This window comes from Engystomops pustulosus, chromosome 4, assembly GCF_040894005.1.
Source record: "Engystomops pustulosus chromosome 4, aEngPut4.maternal, whole genome shotgun sequence".
NCBI lineage: Eukaryota > Metazoa > Chordata > Amphibia > Anura > Leptodactylidae > Engystomops > Engystomops pustulosus.
Genome location: NC_092414.1, coordinates 63,200,109 through 63,222,536, shown reverse-complemented (window position 1 = coordinate 63,222,536; position 22,428 = coordinate 63,200,109). Strand labels below are relative to the sequence as shown.

The 22,428-nt window shown below is 40.6% G+C and overlaps 1 protein-coding gene across 2 annotated transcripts in view; it reads right to left on the bottom strand.

The window, feature by feature from the left end:
- Positions 1-315: 315 nt before the first annotated feature.
- Positions 316-22,428, bottom strand: part of LOC140126539 (E3 ubiquitin-protein ligase RNF14-like) — a 48,085-nt gene continuing 25,972 nt past the window's right edge. The window contains exons 3-7 of one of the 2 annotated variants that reach the window (XM_072146103.1): positions 17,791-17,942; positions 7,883-8,377; positions 6,576-6,804; positions 5,983-6,128; positions 316-2,893 (exon numbers count right to left, since the gene is read on the bottom strand). In XM_072146103.1, coding sequence (XP_072002204.1) covers positions 2,762-2,893; positions 5,983-6,128; positions 6,576-6,804; positions 7,883-8,377; positions 17,791-17,942 — 1,154 coding nt within the window. In that variant the 3' untranslated portion in view covers positions 316-2,761. The remainder of the gene's footprint in view (positions 2,894-5,982; positions 6,129-6,575; positions 6,805-7,882; positions 8,378-17,790; positions 17,943-22,428) is intronic. The other variant, XM_072146102.1, reaches the window with a different exon arrangement.

Sequence of the window (22,428 nt, the reverse complement as noted above, 5' to 3'; positions counted from 1 at the left end):
TATATAGAGGTATGACATGTAATAGCAGTATATATTGGTGTAATGTGTGTGTATATAGAGGTATGACATGTAAAAGCTGTATATATAGGTGTAATGTGTGTGTATATAGAGGTATGACATGTAATAGCAGTATATATAGGTGTAATGTGTGTGTATATAGAGGTATGACATGTAATAGCTGACAGCTGTATATATATATATATATATATATATATATATATATATATATATGTATATATATATACACAGCTATTACACGTCATACCTCTATATACACAAGCATTACACATACACATATATATATAGGTGTCATCCGTGTATATATAGAGGTATGACGTGTAAAAGCTGTATATATAGGTGTAATGTGTGTGTATATAGAGGTATGACGTGTAAAAGCTGTATATATAGGTGTAATGTGTGTGTATATAGAGGTATGACATGTAATAGCAGTATATATAGGTGTAATGTGTGTGTATATAGAGGTATGACATGTAATAGCAGTATATATAGGTGTAATGTGTGTGTATATAGAGGTATGACATGTAATAGCAGTATATATAGGTGTAATGTGTGTGTATATAGAGGTATGACATGAAATAGCTTTTTATATATATATATATATATATATGTGTAATGCGTGTGTATATAGAGGTATGACTTGTAATAGCTGTATATATAGGTCTAATGTGTATGACTTGTAATAGCTGCATATATAGGTGTAATGTATTATGTATGTGTGTATATAGTGGTATAACATGTAATAGGTGTGTATATATAGGTGCCATGTATGTGTATATGCAGGTATACCTTGTAAAGGGTGTAGATATAGGTGTAATGAGTGTATACTGTATATACAGGTATAACATGAAATAGGTTTATATATATATATATGTGTGTGAAATTTGTGATGTGTGTGTGTGTGATATATACGTATACAGTGATTGCTTGCTTTGTGGGGAGCTGTATACAGTCATTGCTGGCTTGGGGGGTATACTACTGTTCCCTGTCTGGACTACATTCAATGGGGGCCCTGGCTGTATATGTTTTCTGCTAAATGACGGTATTCTATGAATTTTATACTACATGGCTGTACACTGTATCTATCTTGCACTACATGGTGATATGCCGTATGCATTTTATACTACACGGCGGTACTCTGTATGCATTTTGCATTGATTTATTTTCACACCAAACCAATATGATGGATCTGGTCCTGACACTCCCTTATATATTACATAAATGGCGGGGGGGGGGGGGCGTCTCTCTATGGCTCGCCTCAGGCAGCAGACAGGCTTGGTACACCCCTGATTCCACAGCACACTAGATCTCCTGTGCCTCCCCAGATAAAGAACTTATCTGCCTTTAGATTTACACTCCTCACGCTGCTGCCAGCAGGATGTCAGTGTCTCTGTATCAGTGAGAGCTCCGTCCTGGAATGGGAGGGGCTAGAGGCAGAGAGAGACAGAAATCTCAGCTCCACAGCTGTCAGTCAGAAAACCAAGATGGCTTCTAAGTCAGAAGTTACAGGGTCGTGTCTAGGGGCACCTGAAATTGTGTACACCAGGACTGATAGAGACAGGTTGTTTTTATATCTTTGAAATGTTGTGTTTTTGTTAATAACAGTGAATTAGAGAATGTGTTATTTTGTTATCCTGAGTACATATTAGAAACTTGTCTTTGTGGGAATACCCCTTTAACATTCTGTTTCGTGAGCATCTAGTAAACATTCAGGAAATGCAATGTTGACTCAATAGGTTGAATCTATTAAAGCGCCAGAATTGTAAACATTTATCAGGGCTTTTAGACCTTTTTTGACACTTTTCCAACTTGTCTGACTAAGGGGTAGCTTTTTCCTTTGGGAACATGGGCACAGTTTGCTGGAAAAGGGCATGGTCAATGTAAAACAGTCTGTGTGGCATAAATTCTGGTGCACAGTTTAGACTAACTAAAACTAGGTATAAAGTAGGAACGCCAGTGATAAATCTGGTGCTAGAAAAGACTAGTGATTTCTAGTTAGAGACTGGCAGAACATGAGACACATTGGGGCTCAGTTATTAGAGGTCGCGCTGCTCACTTTTGTCGGACTGTGCACCTTCTTCGGGGAATACTTTTTTGGCGCAGTTGCGCTGGCTTCCATGAGACACAATTTAGGGGGCGTGCCGTCGGACGATCCTGATTCGGACTGAGTGCGGGATTTAACTTTCAAATTGTGTGGCAAGCCCAAGCACTTACATGCAACCATAAAAAGATGGTGAACTCTGTCGGACCTGAGCAGGGAAGCGACACATGCAGGATATCGGCACATGATCTTACTGAATCGCGGCTCAGTGCTTTATCGTGGGACAATGCACTTTCGTTGAACTCCAGCGGGAATGTAAGTAATGTGCCCCATTGATATTTTGCCCCCACTGTGTGATCAAGGTTGGAGCCTTTCAATTGCATTTCAAAACACAATGGAAACACCAAATGTGAACGTGGCCACAGACCATGTCCATTCTGAGTTTCCACTGTCCCTTAGTATTCCTGACAGCTCAATAAAAACAACAAGTGGTTAAGTGTCTAAAACTATTAAAATAAATAATTCTGTTATATTTTTAACAGTAAATTTGTCCCAAATCACCAATGAGTACATCTGGAAATCCAATTCTTTATTAAATCCTGTAAACTTTTGTGCAAAAAAATATGTCTGATGCTTTGTCTTAGGCAGCTCTGAAGAACCAATATAAACGTTAGTCATGCTCTCTGGGACCATGCTCGATACCTACGCATCTGCACATGCTGCAGAATCCCTGAAATGTTCATATGGATCTTTATAAGAAAGTATCTCCGAACAGATCCAGCAGAAGTACTTCTTACACTTTGTGCAGCTCATTTTGTTACAACCACCAACTTTCTGTAAAATAAAACAATAAACAGTATGTCTAAAAAAGCTGATCTGCTGAATAGGAACAGAAAAATACATTTTGAGAATGTAAGGACTGTAAGGGTGTGTTCACATTTGGCATTTTGGTTTATATACATTTTAAATAATGTTTTGGTATTTTATGTTTGTGTTAATTATTGCTGATCCCATTATGTGCTTAGAGATGTGAGGGCCCTTTAAGGTTGCAGTACTAGAGAAGTAGAATGAGTCAAAATGGGTCCAGGAGCACAATCTCAGTACACACTTTCTGGACTGTGGCGATTAGACCCAAGACTGAAAGGTTTGTATCTTGTCCCAACAAAGAGGATCATGGAAACTAGTTTAAATAGTGCGCTCCTCTTCTATAATAGATAGTATAATATATATACACCCAGGGATTCAACCAAGGGCTATTAAAAGAGCACTAAATCCTTTGCCCACAAAAGTCCACTTGTAGGGGGCCCCTTTAGGACAGGAGGCCCTGGGCAAATGCCCAGTTTGTGTGTTTGTGTGTTGTGCTAACATACAGGGTAACACTGCTTATCGTAATTTACCTCTGGAGACATGAGGAAGTATATAGTAACAAGGTGATAACTTATTAAAGGACAGTATAATATGCAAGAGGCACAGCGCTTATAGGTTACAAAATGATGAAGATACATATAAAAGCAAAACAGTAAAATAAATAGGTATAAAATAAAGAAAAACAGACCACTGACTAATTAGATTGGCAAAAGGATCCCCAGAGGAGAACCAATGAAATCCTGGACAGCTCTGCAAAACTAAGTTGCATCCTGTTGAAACTGACCCTGAGTCATTGTTGGGATGCTCTTTTTGAATAACCATCTTACCCGCCTCTATTGTCATGTAAGAGGGACATGGGTACACAAGGTGGGATGTTGGGGAGATATTCCCACATTTCCCAACATGAATTTTCAAATCTAGCCATAGTCATGCATACTCTAAGCCACCAGTTTACAGAAGAAATACACACATGGGACTTGGAGTTTCAGCATATACATCAAACTTTTCTATTCATGGTACAAAGCACACACAGAGGGAGAGCAGGATAAGCATTTTTCTTGGTGGGAAGGTGTTAAATCCATTATCTTATAGTCAAGGTGGTTTTAGCTGGGGGAAGTTGCATAATAACTCCTAACTCATCATAGGATCAATTACCAAATTTAATCATGAATATAATAGTGGCATGAGGTCATTCTTGTACAGGATAGAGAGAGTAGTGGAGGGGCGATGTACAGAGAAATAATAATGTAGTGCTTGTTGTCAATCATAACTTGAATGAACAACTATTTCCCCTTGAGATCCTCCAGACACGTACCCATCTTACTACACAATGTACCAGTATGGCTAAGCCCCTAGAGTGAGTGGAGTAAGGAGTGAGTTATGATTACGCATTAGAGAAAATTCATTTGCGTGTTTCCCACAAACCCTAAAATACAATTTCCTCATCCTGTTAAGTCCATATCTACCCTGATTTTTAAAATATTGGTGGTAGTAGTAGAAACTCGTATAGCCAAAAGGGGATGCCATGATACCTCTTTCAGCTTCAGAATTCAGTGTCGGAGTCTGGGCCCTCGTCTTGCTAAGAAAGTGTGGGAAGCCTGGTTGGTGTTTCAGGAGATGAAGGGCTAGCACCATTTTGAAATCAAATTCATGAAGCTTTGCAGTAGTCACAATGGAGCTGGATTTGGTCATCTGGCTTGGTAAATAGCCATAGCTAGGTCTAGATTTATAGCCCGGTATGGTGGCAGCAAAATATCCGCAGTATTAAGGAAGTAACACTGGGTGAGCATGTAGCTCATGCCATATGCGACCTCTCTCAATGGCTTCTTCCAATGTCTGCTGTCTCCTTGACGTAGTTATATCCAATTTTCCTCTAACTATATTGTGCTTGGTACAGTGAACAACGTGTTTTAAGTAAGTGTCACGGGTGCCCCTGCGACCCACATCTTGGGTCGCAGGCGCCTGTGTGCTTCTGTGTGCCCCTCCATACCTCACTTACCTCTCCATGATCGGCACGTTCGTCCCTGGCTCCTAGGGAGCTCCGGCTCTTTAAAGTTTAAAGGGCCAGTGCGCCACTAATTGGCGCTGGCCAGCTGCTGACCTGTTAAATCCCTGGTGGATCTTTGTGCCCTTATGCCATTGAGAAACCGTTCCCTGGCTGTCTGTTGTGACCTCCTGCTACGTTCCTGACTTCGATTCTCTGCTGCCTGTCCTGACCTTCCGGTATGTCCCAGACTCCGATCCGTGTGCTTTTGCCCTGACCTTCTGCCTGACGACTACGATTCTGCCTGCTTACTCTGTAACTCATCTTGGCCACCTCCGTGTGCAAGTCACGCCTGCGGAGCGACCTTGTGGTATCCTCCCACAGCAAGTCCAACCCGCTTTGCGGCAGTTTCTGGAAAACCGGGTGCCAATTAGACTCCGCTCCCAGGTGCCAGCTTACGTCATCGCCCACGGTGGTTCAGTGGGTCCAGTAAGTCTCCTCTGTATAATTCCTGGTTCAGCAGCTGCCTTGGACAATGAGGTGATCCCGACATTTTGCATAGGTACTTAACCAATAAAGACTGTGACTATGTATCATATTTACCATATGAGTCTGTGATAGAAAATCTGCATAACGTTGATAAATGTACTGTAGAAAAATTCTGATAAAATAGAAGCCTTTTGACTAATAAAATGTTAGGAGAATTACACTTTAGAATACAAAATTTTCTATCCTTTGTTACCCTTTGTCTGACAAGTCTGAAAGCTAGTTAGTTTAGTCATGGGGTAGATAGCAAATGTATTATTCTGTGTAGATATTTCAATCCAACAATAATCTAATATGTTGGGGACCAGCTTATTTTTTATAAGGATCAAGTAGTAGGATTTCAACATGCCCTAATAAAATTAAATAAAATAAACTTTACTCTTTCTAGATTCACGGCCCTAGATTACACCAACCAACCTTAAAAATCATGTTTTTCTCTAGGATTTGGGGGAGAGTGACCTGAATAGGTGTACACAAGACTATCTTATAAAGAACGGAAATGAAGGGGGCTCTCCTCATATTTCACCTCAATGGGAGAATTACAACCAGGGCAGGGCTTGGAGTTCTCCTTTATCCACTCCCTGTTCTTCATTTTGTTAGACGCATTCTCCAGTGTTCTCCTTTGTTCCTCTTCAGCGGACTCATTCTCTTCTTCCAATTCCACATCTTCTTCTATGCAACAGGAAGAAAAAAATCTTTCTAAATAGGCTTTATATAACAGGCTGCATTAAACACAAAAGACTGGTAAAATAATGAACTATAATCAACACTGATTATCAGTAAATCTGGTCAAGAAAGTCAAGGTGGGATGAGGACCTCAGCAGGCTATCTTTAAAGAGAATCTGCCATACGTTTTAGCTATACAGCAGTGTTAGGCATTGGCCCTGGAGATCTGTGTATTCTTATTTTCGTGTGTTGTTACTAGCAGCAGGACTGAAAAATAAATATGTATGGCCAAAACTTCTGACAGATTCTCTGTTAAGAGGACCTCTTCTGTCGAGGAACTCAACCAACCTTGACTTTCTTGACCAGAGTAGCTGTAGTTAATGTTCCCAGGATTGTACCTGGACTTAAAAAGAACTCTTTATAAAACAGCAGAACAGCCACTACTGAACATACCTGCGGGTGTTTTGCAAGGGGCGAGTCCATGGAAAGTCATATTGCAATGGACACAAAACGCATAGTGGCAGGCTGAACAAATACCCATTGCCCCATCTGTTTCCTTCATCACTGGTGTCTGACAACTTAGACGTGGGCAGTAAACGACATCAGCCATTAAATCCAAGCTTGACTGCAAGAGGAGACGATCATAGCGGCTGAAAAGCTGCTCCCCAACCAGATCCTTTACCTGTAAATTACCATGGACATGAACAATTCACTGTTTATAATATACTTTCTTTATAACTTATATTTTTTCACTTTGCTAAAGAACCAAAAACACATGAGATATAGTACACATATAGAAATATGACAGCGAGTTCTCGGAAACAGGGCACAGCCACAGTGATCTTGAGATTTTTCTTTAACTCTCGCACCAAGGCTCTTCTTCCATGATTGCTTAGTTTAGCTGGACAGCCAGGTCGAGGAAGAGTTATGGGCAGCTTCCAAACATTTTCTATTTAAGGATGATGGAAGTCACTGTGCTCTTAGGAACCTTGAGTGTTGCAGAAATTATTTTGTAACCTTGATCAGATCTGTGCCTTGCCGCAATTCATTCTCTGAGCTCCTTCATTCCTTAGACCTCATGTTTTGACAGGCAATGTAAGCTGTGAGGTCTTGTATAGACAGAAGTGTGACTTTGCTAATCAAGTCCTATTAGCTTAAATACAGCTGGACTCCATTAAAGGAGTAGAACCATCTGAAGGAGGATCAGAAGGAAATGGACAGCAGGTGAGTATGTAAATGTAAATATGAGAGTGTCTGAATACTTAAGACCATGTGATATTTAATTTTTTCTTGTTTAATAAATTAGCAAAAATATCTACATTTCTGTTGTGTTTCTGTCAAGATGGGGGCAGAGTGTACATTAAAAAAGATTTTTTTTGATATTACCAATTGGCTGCAATAAAATAAAAAAATTTAAAGGGGTCTGAATACTTTCCGTACCCATTGTATATCATTGTGTCCTGTATAACTGAATGTTTTTATAAGCATAAGATTTTTGAAAATAAGATGTTATCTGTCAATTCTGTTACCTACACAAATATTCTGTTCTGATCCACTCTATAACTGTGATTACAGAGAGTTGCATGAATCTCATGCTAGATATAGATGGCCAACTCAGAAGCAAACGTCCTATCTACAGTATGTGTTTGTTTTTCTACGTAGAATGTTTTCCTGCATATGATTGTGGATGGAAATTATTTGGCTAAACCAAGCAAAAATGCAAATAATTTACTCAAATGCTCCAATGATCTGTCACTTACCTGAGCAGGTGTCGCAATAGATGTGCACTTTGGTTCAGGGCAGTTTAGTGCATGGACTTGTCCGTCCTTAATCTGGACTTTAAAGTAGTCTGTAAGACAGGTATTACAGTACACGTGCTGACAGTCCTTAAAGTGGGTGCAGTCACTTCCTAACTTCTCCATAAAACAAATATTGCACAAGAATGGTTTGCTATCAAAAGTCTTCTTCTGCTGAGCTTCATTGAAGTCCAAGATGCATCTGACCAGGGCAGACGCTGACTGCACGTCCTGTATGGCCCTCTTATCAAGTGATGGCCATTCCCCAGCACCAAAGGTCTTCTCAGGGGATTGTGTCCAGCTCTGTAACCCATTACTGGGAACCTCAATTTCATATGGAGATGTTATATTTAAGTAGTCAAGTGTCTCTTCCTTCAGAAACTGAATCCATGGGAACAAGACCACCGACCCCCTGTTCTCCTCCCAGAGGTCATCTAAATGCTGGCACAACCGAGTGAGCTGAAAAGGAAAATCCGATAAATAGCATTAGTGCAACAATATTGTTACATATACATGCATGAGGTCAATACACTTATGTATTCCATTTAATCGCCATCCTGAAATAATATTCATGTTGGGAAAATGAGGCAAAATAACAGCATAGTTTTCAAGCCTTCCATCTCCACCACCATTTATGTGTCACAAGTTGTAATATAGGGCATAAAGGGTAGTCGTATGCTTTGCAACTTACACAGAATTCTGTTATTTTTCCTGCATAGTATTGTAGCAAATATTTCCAGGTTGGGACAAGGATGCCTCCTTTTGCTACCTTGAAATGTATCCCCCTTAAATTGAGACTGCTGCTTGCAGCCGGAAAAATTTACTTATATTCATGATCCGCTTCCAGTCAGGGGGTTGGGTTTTGGGCACAGCAGTCAAGGAGGCGCCGGCCCTCACGGCCAAATTTTTGCATAACCGCACCTCCTTATCTTATCGTAGCCACAGCAGGCCCTGCCTCCATGCAGGGTTGGAGCAGAGACAACCTGCGCAAACGTGAGAATTGAGATGAGACGAAGATTACAGGGAGATAGGCAGGTTCAGAAATGTAAAGATGCGGTCGTGAGGGCCGGCACCTCCTTGACTGCTGTGCCCAAAACCCCACCCCCCTGACTGGACGCGAACCATGAATATAAGTTCATTTTTCCAGCTGCAGGCAGCGGTCTCAATTTATAAAGACATGTCCAGCACACATGCAACCGGCCCTACAAGATACTTATTGTGGTTTTATATCCATTTGCCTTTAAGGCCATCTTGTTGTCATGTGGAGACGTATAGCCACTCAAGCTCCACTAGGGGATTCTAGGAAATATGCAAATTTCTTTTCCAGGCAATGTGACAGTGGTAACCTTGTTATATTTGTTATCCACAAATTCCTTCCTTCTAAAATAAAACTTTTAAAATGATGCTTATAAGTCAGAAGTGCTATAACTTCATAAGTTTTTACACCTTACATGAGCACTTGCCCTCTACCACTGTGTGAGACTACAGCAACAGTGGGTCAGTAGAAAAAAAGAACACAGCGCATCAGAGTATTACAGAGAATGTATGTTCAAAAACATAGTGAGGGTAACAAATGAAATACGTAGATCGACCGAGACTTAGCTGCGTGGTCCTTTTTCCCGATTGGATCGGGAATAGGAATGTACAAGCGTGGGGTAAAAAAATCAGGACCAGTTTCCGCGCTTCTCGGTGTTGTCAAGGCTTTTATTTAGGTATAAACAAGGACGACGCGTTTCGGGAGCGTACCGCTCCCTTCTTCAGGTCCGTATAGTTTTTTACAATGCTCTATTATACAAAAAATATATATTATGTAGATAAATATATGTAGATAAAAGAGACATAAATGGATATACATACATACATACAATGCTCTATTATAATGCTCTAATATACAAAAAATATATATAATGTAAATAAATATATGTAGATAAAAAAGACATAAATGGATATACATAAGAGTCGATAAAAGTCAATAAGAAACATTTCATATAGAACAAACAAATGTAAAATACATAATTTATATAAAAAGTAATTCATACATAAGTGTTTAGATATTTTATGGAAACGAAGGTGAGCCGCTAGTTAGATTAGATAGATATATCAATCTATAGCATATAGAGAAATGGTTAGTGATTCACTATTGAAGAGGTTGAAGTAGTAGCGTGATGTATAGTTAATACATATGATATCCACAATACAGGTGAAGATAAATGAAAATCTGGAGTGGGATAGGAAGAAAATATTAACTAACCCGTATAGCCTCAGTTTGCCCTGTTCTGGTGGTAAAGGACATATATTCTTCCCTAGGATGGTGTTAGTTCTAAATATCTGGAGGAGATACATGGAATTTAACAGTTCAAATTGCAGTGGGTTGTAGTGAGGGAATAGTAGGGTTAGGGCTTACCCTAGCGATGTAAATGATGGTTTAAAACGCTGTATTAGTTGTATTTAGTCCTAAGAATGGAGGGATGTTGATCTACCCCTGTGGAATATAAAATGTAAGATATGAATGGTAAATCGACTTGGTGTGTATTTTTAATGTGGGTAAAACTTACTTAATCTGGGTCCGGATGGTCTGGGAGCTCTGCGTGTAGTGTCTCCTGTTGCTGGATGGGGAGCGCTGTGCGGCGCGTCTCCCGTTGACAGCTCTTATATAAGCCCGTCTGCGTGCATAGACGTGGGGGAGGAACGGACAGGCGCTGTCTGAGATCGATACTGCGCATGCGCAGTTCGGACTGTCGCTGTCAGGAGTAGTAAGTGGGATAGGATGATGATATAACATAGAGTTGGGTTGAGAGTGAGGAAATGATACAGATGTTAGTGAAAAGGATGTATAAGACTCTGGGTACATAAGTGCAGTACCGTTATCTATATTTCACTGGTGGGAAATGGTCAATGTGATGAAGTTATGTTCTTTCTAGAGTCTCATTCAGGCCATAAGGACACAATGTATTTAATTTAAAAATCCAGTAGTTTTCTCTTTTAATTAACTGGTTAAGTCTGTCAGGATGGTCCTTTGCGATTTGTTCTATTGGAATTAGGGTTAGGCAATTGAAGTCCTGTTCGTGATGAGATCTACAGTGTCTAGACACACTGTGTAGCTGAAAACCGGACTTCACCTTGCTACGGTGCGTATTCATTCTTTCTCTCAATGTTTGCGTGGTTCTTCCTATATATTGTAACATACAGGGGCATTGCAGTAGATAGATAACAAAATCTGAAGCACAGTTTAAAAAAGAGGTGATTTCAAATTCTTCACCTGTAGATATGGAAGTAAACATTTTTGTGCGATGTTGTATTATGTCACAGGTCAGGCATCTATCACTGTTACAGTGAAACGCTCCTTTTAATGTTGGAAATAGGGATGTCTGTGATTTTGGTTTCGCTTTTCTTGATGTGCGTAATTTTGTTGGTGCTAGTAAAGTTTTCAGCGTGGGTGCTCGTCTGTAAGTAAGTTTTGGGCCCATGGGAATGGATTTAGCTAGATGTGGGTCCTTAGTCAGAATTGACCAATGTTTGTTCAATACGGTTTTTATTATGTTGTGGTCTGAAGTATAAGTGGTGATAAAATTCAGGGCCCGGTCATTTATGGAATCTTGTTGTTTTCGTGGAGCCAGGCATTCTTTTTGCGAGAGGGCTTTGGTTCTCTTATAGGCATCCTTGAGAATTTCCTTAGGGTACCCTTTTTCTTTAAAACGTCTGTGTAGAAGTTTTGATTGGTCTTGAAATGTGGATTCTTCCGAGCAGTTTCTTCTAATGCGCTTATATTGGCTGTAGGGTACGTTGTTTAACCAGCTTTTATAGTGTGCACTTGTATAATCCAAAAAGCTGTTTACATCGACCGTTTTAAAATAGGTGCTTGTCAGGAGGCCGTCTTTTTTGTGATTGACTGATATCAACAGGTCGAGAAATTCGATATGTGTTGTAGAAAAGTTCAGTGTGAGTGAAATCCCCCAGGGATTCTGGTTGATTATACTCACAAATTCATTTGCTTGTTCTTCGCTTCCTTGCCATATGATGAAGAGGTCATCAATAAATCTCTTGAAGAGTTTGATGTTTGATCTGTATTTGGGATTATTGTTAATAAAGGTGGACTCAAACTCACCCATAAAGATATTCGCATAGCTCGGTGCGAAGCGTGTGCCCATGGCCGTACCTTTTTTCTGGTGGAATACTTGATTTTGAAAGCTAAAGATATTGTGTTCTAATATGAACTTAATGCTTTGAATAAGAAAATCTGCCTGAAGGGGCGGTAGTGCTGGGTCCCTTTGAAGTGTTTTTCGTATTGCTTCGATACCTAGGACATGAGAAATATTAGTATACAGTGACGTTACATCCATTGTAAGCAGGTTGAATGTGGTATCCCATTGAAAGTTCTCCAATTCGGTGATCAACTGAGAAGCATCTCGAAGATAGGTTGGAAGCGTCTTGACGTAAGATTGTAGATACGAATCTACATAGGCCGATAGATTACACGTGATAGAGTTAATGCCTGATATGATAGGCCTTCCCGGCGGATTGTTCGGATCCTTATGTATCTTTGGCAAATAGTAAAAGAGAGCTTGCCGTGGGTGAGAGGGGATAATGAAATCTTTTTCTTTTTTGGTTAAGATTCCTTTTTGGTGGGCCATCTGGGTGAGGGCTTTGAGTGATTCAAGATGTTCGCTGCTCGGATTATGATCTAATTTTTGGTAGTATTGTTCGTCTGATAGAATCCTGAGGCTTTCTTTTATATAATCCGTGGTATTCAGAATAACAGTTCCTCCTCCCTTGTCCGCTGGTTTTATGGTTAGTTCGGTATTGTTTTTTAGAGCATTTAGGGCTTTCCTCTCCAGTCTCGAGAGGTTGTCCTTCTGTTTTCCTGGTTGAGGTCTATCCAGTGTGCGGAGTTCGGAGGATACCATTGAGAAGAATGTTTCGATATAGGGTCCTCTACTTTGGATTGGGTTAAAATTGGATATTGGTTTGAGACCGGAATGTAGGTAAAGGCTTTCTGAATTCTCAGATTTTTCCTTGCTTTTTGCTTGAGAGATGGCAAAATGTCTTTTTAGGGTTAATTTCCGCACAAAGTTATTCAAATCTAGAAAGAGGTCAAATTCTCTAGATCTGGTGGTAGGACAGAAAGAGAGTCCTTTGCTAAAAAGGGAACTCTCTTCTTCTGTGAGGATATGGGAGGAGAGGTTAAAGATTCGTACCTTTTGTTGGGTCAATCCCGGGCTATTCGTTTTCTTGTTACTGTGTTTGATTCCTCCTCTTTTTCCTCTTGTGGTTTTTTTCTTTTTTGTCCTGTATTTGTTCTGGAGAAGATCGCAAATACTGCTTTTGGGCTCTTGATCAATGGTATGATCTCGTCTCTTAATGGCGGGGTTTTTTGGAGCTGGGGAAGCTCTAAAAAAGATGGCATCAGGCTATTAGAGAATGAGGCTCCTATGGTACCGTTGATGAACTCAACAGGACCTGTTTCGGGGGGACTTTCGGTATGTATAGTAAGTGACAGTAATTCCTCCGGTATTTGATTATTTTCTATATTTGTAATTGCATATTGACTTGATGTTTGGGGGCTCAATGAATCTACATTAAGAGACGAGATCATACCATTGATCAAGAGCCCAAAAGCAGTATTTGCGATCTTCTCCAGAACAAATACAGGACAAAAAAGAAAAAAACCACAAGAGGAAAAAGAGGAGGAATCAAACACAGTAACAAGAAAACGAATAGCCCGGGATTGACCCAACAAAAGGTACGAATCTTTAACCTCTCCTCCCATATCCTCACAGAAGAAGAGAGTTCCCTTTTTAGCAAAGGACTCTCTTTCTGTCCTACCACCAGATCTAGAGAATTTGACCTCTTTCTAGATTTGAATAACTTTGTGCGGAAATTAACCCTAAAAAGACATTTTGCCATCTCTCAAGCAAAAAGCAAGGAAAAATCTGAGAATTCAGAAAGCCTTTACCTACATTCCGGTCTCAAACCAATATCCAATTTTAACCCAATCCAAAGTAGGGGACCCTATATCGAAACATTCTTCTCAATGGTATCCTCCGAACTCCGCACACTGGATAGACCTCAACCAGGAAAACAGAAGGACAACCTCTCGAGACTGGAGAGGAAAGCCCTAAATGCTCTAAAAAACAATACCGAACTAACCATAAAACCAGCGGACAAGGGAGGAGGAACTGTTATTCTGAATACCACGGATTATATAAAAGAAAGCCTCAGGATTCTATCAGACGAACAATACTACCAAAAATTAGATCATAATCCGAGCAGCGAACATCTTAAATCACTCAAAGCCCTCACCCAGATGGCCCACCAAAAAGGAATCTTAACCAAAAAAGAAAAAGATTTCATTATCCCCTCTCACCCACGGCAAGCTCTCTTTTACTATTTGCCAAAGATACATAAGGATCCGAACAATCCGCCGGGAAGGCCTATCATATCAGGCATTAACTCTATCACGTGTAATCTATCGGCCTATGTAGATTCGTATCTACAATCTTACGTCAAGACGCTTCCAACCTATCTTCGAGATTCTTCTCAGTTGATCACCGAATTGGAGAACTTTCAATGGGATACCACATTCAACCTGCTTACAATGGATGTAACGTCACTGTATACTAATATTTCTCATGTCCTAGGTATCGAAGCAATACGAAAAACACTTCAAAGGGACCCAGCACTACCGCCCCTTCAGGCAGATTTTCTTATTCAAAGCATTAAGTTCATATTAGAACACAATATCTTTAGCTTTCAAAATCAAGTATTCCACCAGAAAAAAGGTACGGCCATGGGCACACGCTTCGCACCGAGCTATGCGAATATCTTTATGGGTGAGTTTGAGTCCACCTTTATTAACAATAATCCCAAATACAGATCAAACATCAAACTCTTCAAGAGATTTATTGATGACCTCTTCATCATATGGCAAGGAAGCGAAGAACAAGCAAATGAATTTGTGAGTATAATCAACCAGAATCCCTGGGGGATTTCACTCACACTGAACTTTTCTACAACACATATCGAATTTCTCGACCTGTTGATATCAGTCAATCACAAAAAAGACGGCCTCCTGACAAGCACCTATTTTAAAACGGTCGATGTAAACAGCTTTTTGGATTATACAAGTGCACACTATAAAAGCTGGTTAAACAACGTACCCTACAGCCAATATAAGCGCATTAGAAGAAACTGCTCGGAAGAATCCACATTTCAAGACCAATCAAAACTTCTACACAGACGTTTTAAAGAAAAAGGGTACCCTAAGGAAATTCTCAAGGATGCCTATAAGAGAACCAAAGCCCTCTCGCAAAAAGAATGCCTGGCTCCACGAAAACAACAAGATTCCATAAATGACCGGGCCCTGAATTTTATCACCACTTATACTTCAGACCACAACATAATAAAAACCGTATTGAACAAACATTGGTCAATTCTGACTAAGGACTCAAATCTAGCTAAATCCGTTCCCATGGGCCCAAAACTTACTTACAGACGAGCACCCACGCTGAAAACTTTACTAGCACCAACAAAATTACGCACATCAAGAAAAGCGAAACCAAAATCACAGACATCCCTATTTCCAACATTAAAAGGAGCGTTTCACTGTAACAGTGATAGATGCCTGACCTGTGACATAATACAACATCGCACAAAAATGTTTACTTCCATATCTACAGGTGAAGAATTTGAAATCACCTCTTTTTTAAACTGTGCTTCAGATTTTGTTATCTATCTACTGCAATGCCCCTGTATGTTACAATATATAGGAAGAACCACGCAAACATTGAGAGAAAGAATGAATACGCACCGTAGCAAGGTGAAGTCCGGTTTTCAGCTACACAGTGTGTCTAGACACTGTAGATCTCATCACGAACAGGACTTCAATTGCCTAACCCTAATTCCAATAGAACAAATCGCAAAGGACCATCCTGACAGACTTAACCAGTTAATTAAAAGAGAAAACTACTGGATTTTTAAATTAAATACATTGTGTCCTTATGGCCTGAATGAGACTCTAGAAAGAACATAACTTCATCACATTGACCATTTCCCACCAGTGAAATATAGATAACGGTACTGCACTTATGTACCCAGAGTCTTATACATCCTTTTCACTAACATCTGTATCATTTCCTCACTCTCAACCCAACTCTATGTTATATCATCATCCTATCCCACTTACTACTCCTGACAGCGACAGTCCGAACTGCGCATGCGCAGTATCGATCTCAGACAGCGCCTGTCCGTTCCTCCCCCACGTCTATGCACGCAGGCGGGCTTATATAAGAGCTGTCAACGGGAGACGCGCTCCCCATCCAGCAACAGGAGACACTACACGCAGAGCTCCCAGACCATCCGGACCCAGATTAAGTAAGTTTTACCCCCATTAAAAATACACACCAAGTCGATTTACCATTCATATCTTACATTTTATATTTCACAGGGGTAGATCAACATCCCTCCATTCTTAGGACTAAATACAACTAATACAGCGTTTTAAACCATCATTTACATCGCTAGGGTAAGCCCTAACCCTACTATTCCCTCACTACAACCCACTGCAATTTGAACTGTTAAATTCCATGTATCTCCTCCAGATATTTAGAACTAACACCATCCTAGGGAAGAATATATGTCCTTTACCACCAGAACAGGGCAAACTGAGGCTATACGGGTTAGTTAATATTTTCTTCCTATCCCACTCCAGATTTTCATTTATCTTCACCTGTATTGTGGATATCATATGTATTAACTATACATCACGCTACTACTTCAACCTCTTCAATAGTGAATCACTAACCATTTCTCTATATGCTATAGATTGATATATCTATCTAATCTAACTAGCGGCTCACCTTCGTTTCCATAAAATATCTAAACACTTATGTATGAATTACTTTTTATATAAATTATGTATTTTACATTTGTTTGTTCTATATGAAATGTTTCTTATTGACTTTTATCGACTCTTATGTATATCCATTTATGTCTTTTTTATCTACATATATTTATTTACATTATATATATTTTTTGTATATTAGAGCATTATAATAGAGCATTGTATGTATGTATGTATATCCATTTATGTCTCTTTTATCTACATATATTTATCTACATAATATATATTTTTTGTATAATAGAGCATTGTAAAAAACTATACGGACCTGAAGAAGGGAGCGGTACGCTCCCGAAACGCGTCGTCCTTGTTTATACCTAAATAAAAGCCTTGACAACACCGAGAAGCGCGGAAACTGGTCCTGATTTTTTTACCCCACGCTTGAGACTACAGCAGGCAGAGAGAGGAGGAAGTGCCAAGAGAGCAGGTAGGATGAGGAGACAATGGAACAGCCTGTGAAGTTACGGAGGGCTCTGGTGACACCCACTTTCTGGCTCTCTAGCATAATTTTAAAAGTTGATTTTAGAAGGAAGGAGGCCATGGATAACATTTATATAGGAAAATTACCATAGTCACTGTCCCTGGATCTAGAAGTATGTGCCTCTGGTTTATCATGCTTGATTTTGACATCTAAGTATGTAACAGCAAGATCTAGATCTTTTCCCGAAATAATTATAAATAATTATTTAAATTTGTAAATTTTGAGTCCATATAGCATTATACCACCATAGGACATCTTGTTTTATTGCCTCCTGCTCATGACCACATTATAGCTCCATGTTACACAGATCCATGCACCGGGACCCGACTATTATAAACTGATAATGCATTAGGTCCAATACTTAAGGGAAGGATTCACATATATTCCATTTAAAAACATGTTTCCAATGTATGAATTACTGCAAATGTTCTCAAGCCAGCTACAAGATATACATCTCCTGTAAAGAACCATTTAAGTATATTATATGAAAATAACCTGTATTGGTGAAAGCCACTTGCAGCTTAGTGTAAAGCCTGGGGGTGTACTGGATGGATAACCTGGAGGAAATTCAAAGCTCAACACAATTGGTGGCAAAAAGGAAACAGTGTTCTTAAAGTTATCTGCAGAGGAGTTTGTTGCACTGTCACCTAAAAAAATACAAAAAAATTATGATATCTTATGAATATATATGAAAAGTATATATTTTATGAAACATTTTATATGTTTTTTTGTTACTGAAAGCAGTATACATGCTGTACGGATGCGTGGTATATGTGGGCATAAACCATCATTGAGTACCATATATACTCGAGTCAAGAAAAAAAACAAACAGTCTACTCAGCTTCCAACTCCCCCTCCTCCCGACAGGTCCTCTTCTATACAAGGATGCTTCGGCATCGGCTCAGTGTCCCCGCGCCATCCGGGGGCTGGCAGGCTATATATACTACAGGGGGCTGGCAGGCTATATATACTACAGGGGGCTGGCAGGCTATATATACTACAGGGGGCTAGCAGGCTATATATACTACAGGGGGCTTGCTGGCTATTTACTGGGGAGGCTGTGACCAATGCATTTCCCACCCTTGGGTTTCCCCAGTTTTTTGTGTTAAAAGTAGGGGTCTCGGCTTATACTCGGGTCAGCTTATACTTGAGTATATACGGTAATTAATTTGCAGTTTCCACCAAAAAATTATTTTAAAATTAGCTTATTGCTTAAGTGCTCAAAAGTTTACATATCCCTGTAGAATTTTAGCTTTCTTGGCCTTTTAAATATTAATGATAACACTTAAACTTTTTTTTCACTCATGGTTGGCACTCCAGCGTGCACGTCCCCGTCTGCTAGGGCATGCCTCTGTAAAATTTAAAGAGCCAGTGCGCCAATAGTTGGCGCTGGTCAGCCATCTGCCCTCATGAATTCCAGCCCCTTCCTGTGTCCCTTGCCGGATCTTTGTGCTCTATACCTAGAGAGAAAGCTGTATTCCTTGCCTTGTGCGTTTAGACTGATTTCCCGTTGTGACCTCGATTCCGTTCCTGACTTCCCGCCTTTCCTGACCTACTGCCACGTCCCTGACTCTGATCCTGTGCTGTCTCAACCTCCTGCCTGTCCCTGACCACGAGTTTGTCTTACGATTCTGAACTTCACCTTGGCCGCCACCGCGGACAAAGTCGCGCCTGGTGGTACCACCCCGCAAGTCCAACCTGCTTTGCGGTGGGCTCTAGGGAAAACCGGGTACCACTTCGACTCCGGTCCCAGGTGTCGGCTTATGTTATTGTCCGCCATGGTCAATTTTGGTCCACTACCGCTGGTGCCTGACACATACCCTGGTGATTTGTGCCTGATTACATGTACATCAGTTGACACAAAGGGTTTTGAATTGCTACTAAGGGCGCAGTTACATGTGGTGTGCATATGTGTGTGTGTGTGCATTTCAAAACGCATTGCAACAGCTGAAGAGAGATTTGCCTAATTAAACCGCTGTTAACATTTGTGTTAACAAAACTGTTAACTCAAAGTAAACAAGTGTTACCATTGTGTAATCGGTTGCGTTTTGTAAACTCAAATGTTAACAGCTGTTTTAGGTAAATATCTCTTCTGCTGTTGCATTGTGCTTTGAAACACATACATTAAACGTCACGTGTGACCGCACTCTAAAGGTTCAGTAACACCCTCAACTGTGACCAATTTTCTTGTAATCTGTAAATGAGATAGAATGCAGACACACTCTGGCATCTTTCATACAGCCACTGACGTATCTGGATTGTGAGTCATAGGGAAAGCTAAAGAATACAAAAATATCCAAAGAATTGATAGTGCCAATCACAAGTGTTCAAACTGTGATAAACAAATGCAATATTAGGGGCTGATAATTTATCAAAACTAGTGCAAACTGTGCAATTTGCCTGTGGAGTGTAGTGGAGTGCAGATTAATCAAAACTGGTGTATTGTCTTCATTTATCTGGTGCACCCTGCACTGCTTGGGATGTGTGTACCTTTAAAGGGAACCTACCACCCCGATTCTACCTATAAAGGTAGAAGGGGTGGTAGGTGGATGAATGGGACGTGAGGATAGCCCTTTTTTGGGCTAATCCTCACGTCCCGGGTGTCTTTTACAAAACTTTATTGGAGGCATATGCAGATTTATTTATGCGGCTACTGGGGCGTGGAGTAGCCGGACATGAGGCTACTAGTCGCCGCTACTCCACGCCCCAGTAGCCAAGTTACTCCGCCTACCATTTAATCTTCGGCGCACAGCTCCTCGTAGCTGCGCGCCCTCGTCCTAGTCCCCTGTGTTCTGCGCCTGCGCAGAATGCAGGCCTTTGGCTGCGCGGCCTCGGCTCCGGGGCCGGTTCTACTGCGCATGCGCAGAAGGCCGCAGATGCCGGGGGACTCGGACGAGGGTGCGTAGGTGCCCTTTAACCCCTTAGTGACCACCCATGCGGGTTTCTATGTCTGGGCCTCAGGTTAGCCTGATGGGTTTCTCTGTCGGCCTAGCCCAAGTTCAGCATGGGCTCTCCGGTGTAGGGAAAAGCTCTGCTCTAACAGTGCGGATTGGAATGAGTTTCAATCCGGCCTGTTTAACCTGTTAGATCCCGCAGTCACAGCATCTACATACCTGTTGAGAGGCCTCTCCTCCTGGCACCGTCTTCTCTGTCAGACAACAGGGGACCTAATGAAATTCTCTGAGTCTGTCCAGCTGGACAGGGCAGTCTGCTTGTCAGCCTATGCAAGTGACACTTTTAATGCACTGCAATACATGATTATTGCAGTTCATTAGTATGAACTAGTGATCACATGATCAGTAGTTCATAAGTTGGGATTGTACAAATAAAAAAAGTTTTTTAAAAAAACACAAAAAATTGGGGTTTTGAATGTTATTTCCACTTCCCAATACAAGGGATGAAATATAAAATACAATCACTAGGAAGTTACACAGAAAACAAGCCCTTATACAGCTCTGTACACAGAAAAAGTTATTGATTTTTGAAAGTGGGGAGCGATAAACAAAAAGTAAAATAGAAAATGTCCATCAGTGGCAAAGGGTTAAAATGCCCCCTATACCACATGATAAAATGTTTACAAATTCTCTGGGATAAGGGTTTGTGGTACCTGAGGCCATGTTCAAATGTGGCATTTTTGCCGCATGTTGAAATGCAATCCAAAGGCTCCACTTGTGATCACATATTTTGGTAACATTCTGTTTCCAACACATTAATTAAACATGGAGTAAATGCAATATTACCTCAACATGTGATCGCAGGTGGATCCCTTGGATTGTGTTTCAAAATACAACTAAAATGCCACATGTGAACGTGCCTTGGGGGCTCCACAAACGTGTCATGGCACCTAAAAACTATGCCATCAAAATATTCTTTATAAAAGCTCCTTACCTCCACACCCCACCATGTGCTCTAACAGTGGGTTACATGCACATGTCGGGTGTCCTCTTACTCAGAACTACCCAATATATTTGTAGATGTATTTTCTACCCTCATTAAGTTTATGTGGGTAAATTTTCGGGCTAAATGAACATATTAATGATAAATATTAGTGATTTCCAAGTCAAACCTTCATTTTGTTTGAAGTTCTGTAAAATATTTTAAGGATTAACAAGCTTCATACATGCGGTTTGGAATAGTTTGAGGAGTAAGGTTAATACTCCTGGGCCTCGGCCCCATTAATAGAATGGGGTTATATGTGGGGGGCATTTGAGAGAATGCTGTTCGGTTTGTGATCTTTCTAGTGTCATAATAAAACAAAAGGTCACTTCTAAAATGACACCAACACAAAGCTGAGATATGTAAATGTTAGTTAGTAACTAATTTTGGTAGTAAGACAGAAAAACAGAACATTTTGTATTTTAAAAATACCTAATTTTTTTTCAAAATGTTTGCCAAATTCACCTTTTTTCATAAATAAATGCTAAATATATCAACCAAACCATATCCCACAAACTTGATGTATAACATGTCTCAAAGCCACCTGGGTAAGTAAAGGCCTTCTAAAGTTATAACCGGATAAAGTGACACATGCAAGTTTTGAAAATAAAAGCCTTGGTCATCAAGGTTCCAATGAGCTTGGTCATCAAGTGGTCAACATAGAGCGTGCAACATATTTCTGTTGTGTCACAGTAATAAATGTGGCGCACAGTCCAACTCTGCACCGGAACACCTGTTTATGTGGAGAATTTTCTGTCTTCTTAAATACATGTGCAAGTACCGTATTTCCGGCATATAAGACGACTTTTGAAGACAGAAAAATCTTCTGTCTTGTCTGGGGTCGTCTTATACCCCAGTAAACCTGACCGCCTGCCGTGTATTCACGGGTCCCGGTGCATGGAGAGGGCTCATGGGCTGAGCCCTCTCCATAGCTGGTTAGTCTTTGCTGCATATTTTCACAGCGATGGCTGTCGGCAAAGCTGCCGGCAGCCTCAAAAAGATAGCGGCGCGTGGGCGCATACTCACCCTCCGGTGGCCCCTATGTCTGCGCGGCTCGTCTTCAGTGTTCCGCGCCGGACATCGGGGGAGCAGCGGAGCACATCGGGGCCACCGGAGGGTGAGTATATAAGTTTATTTTTTTTTTAATGCTGGGCTGGGCTGTGCTGTATACTACTGGGGGCTGTGCTGTATACTACT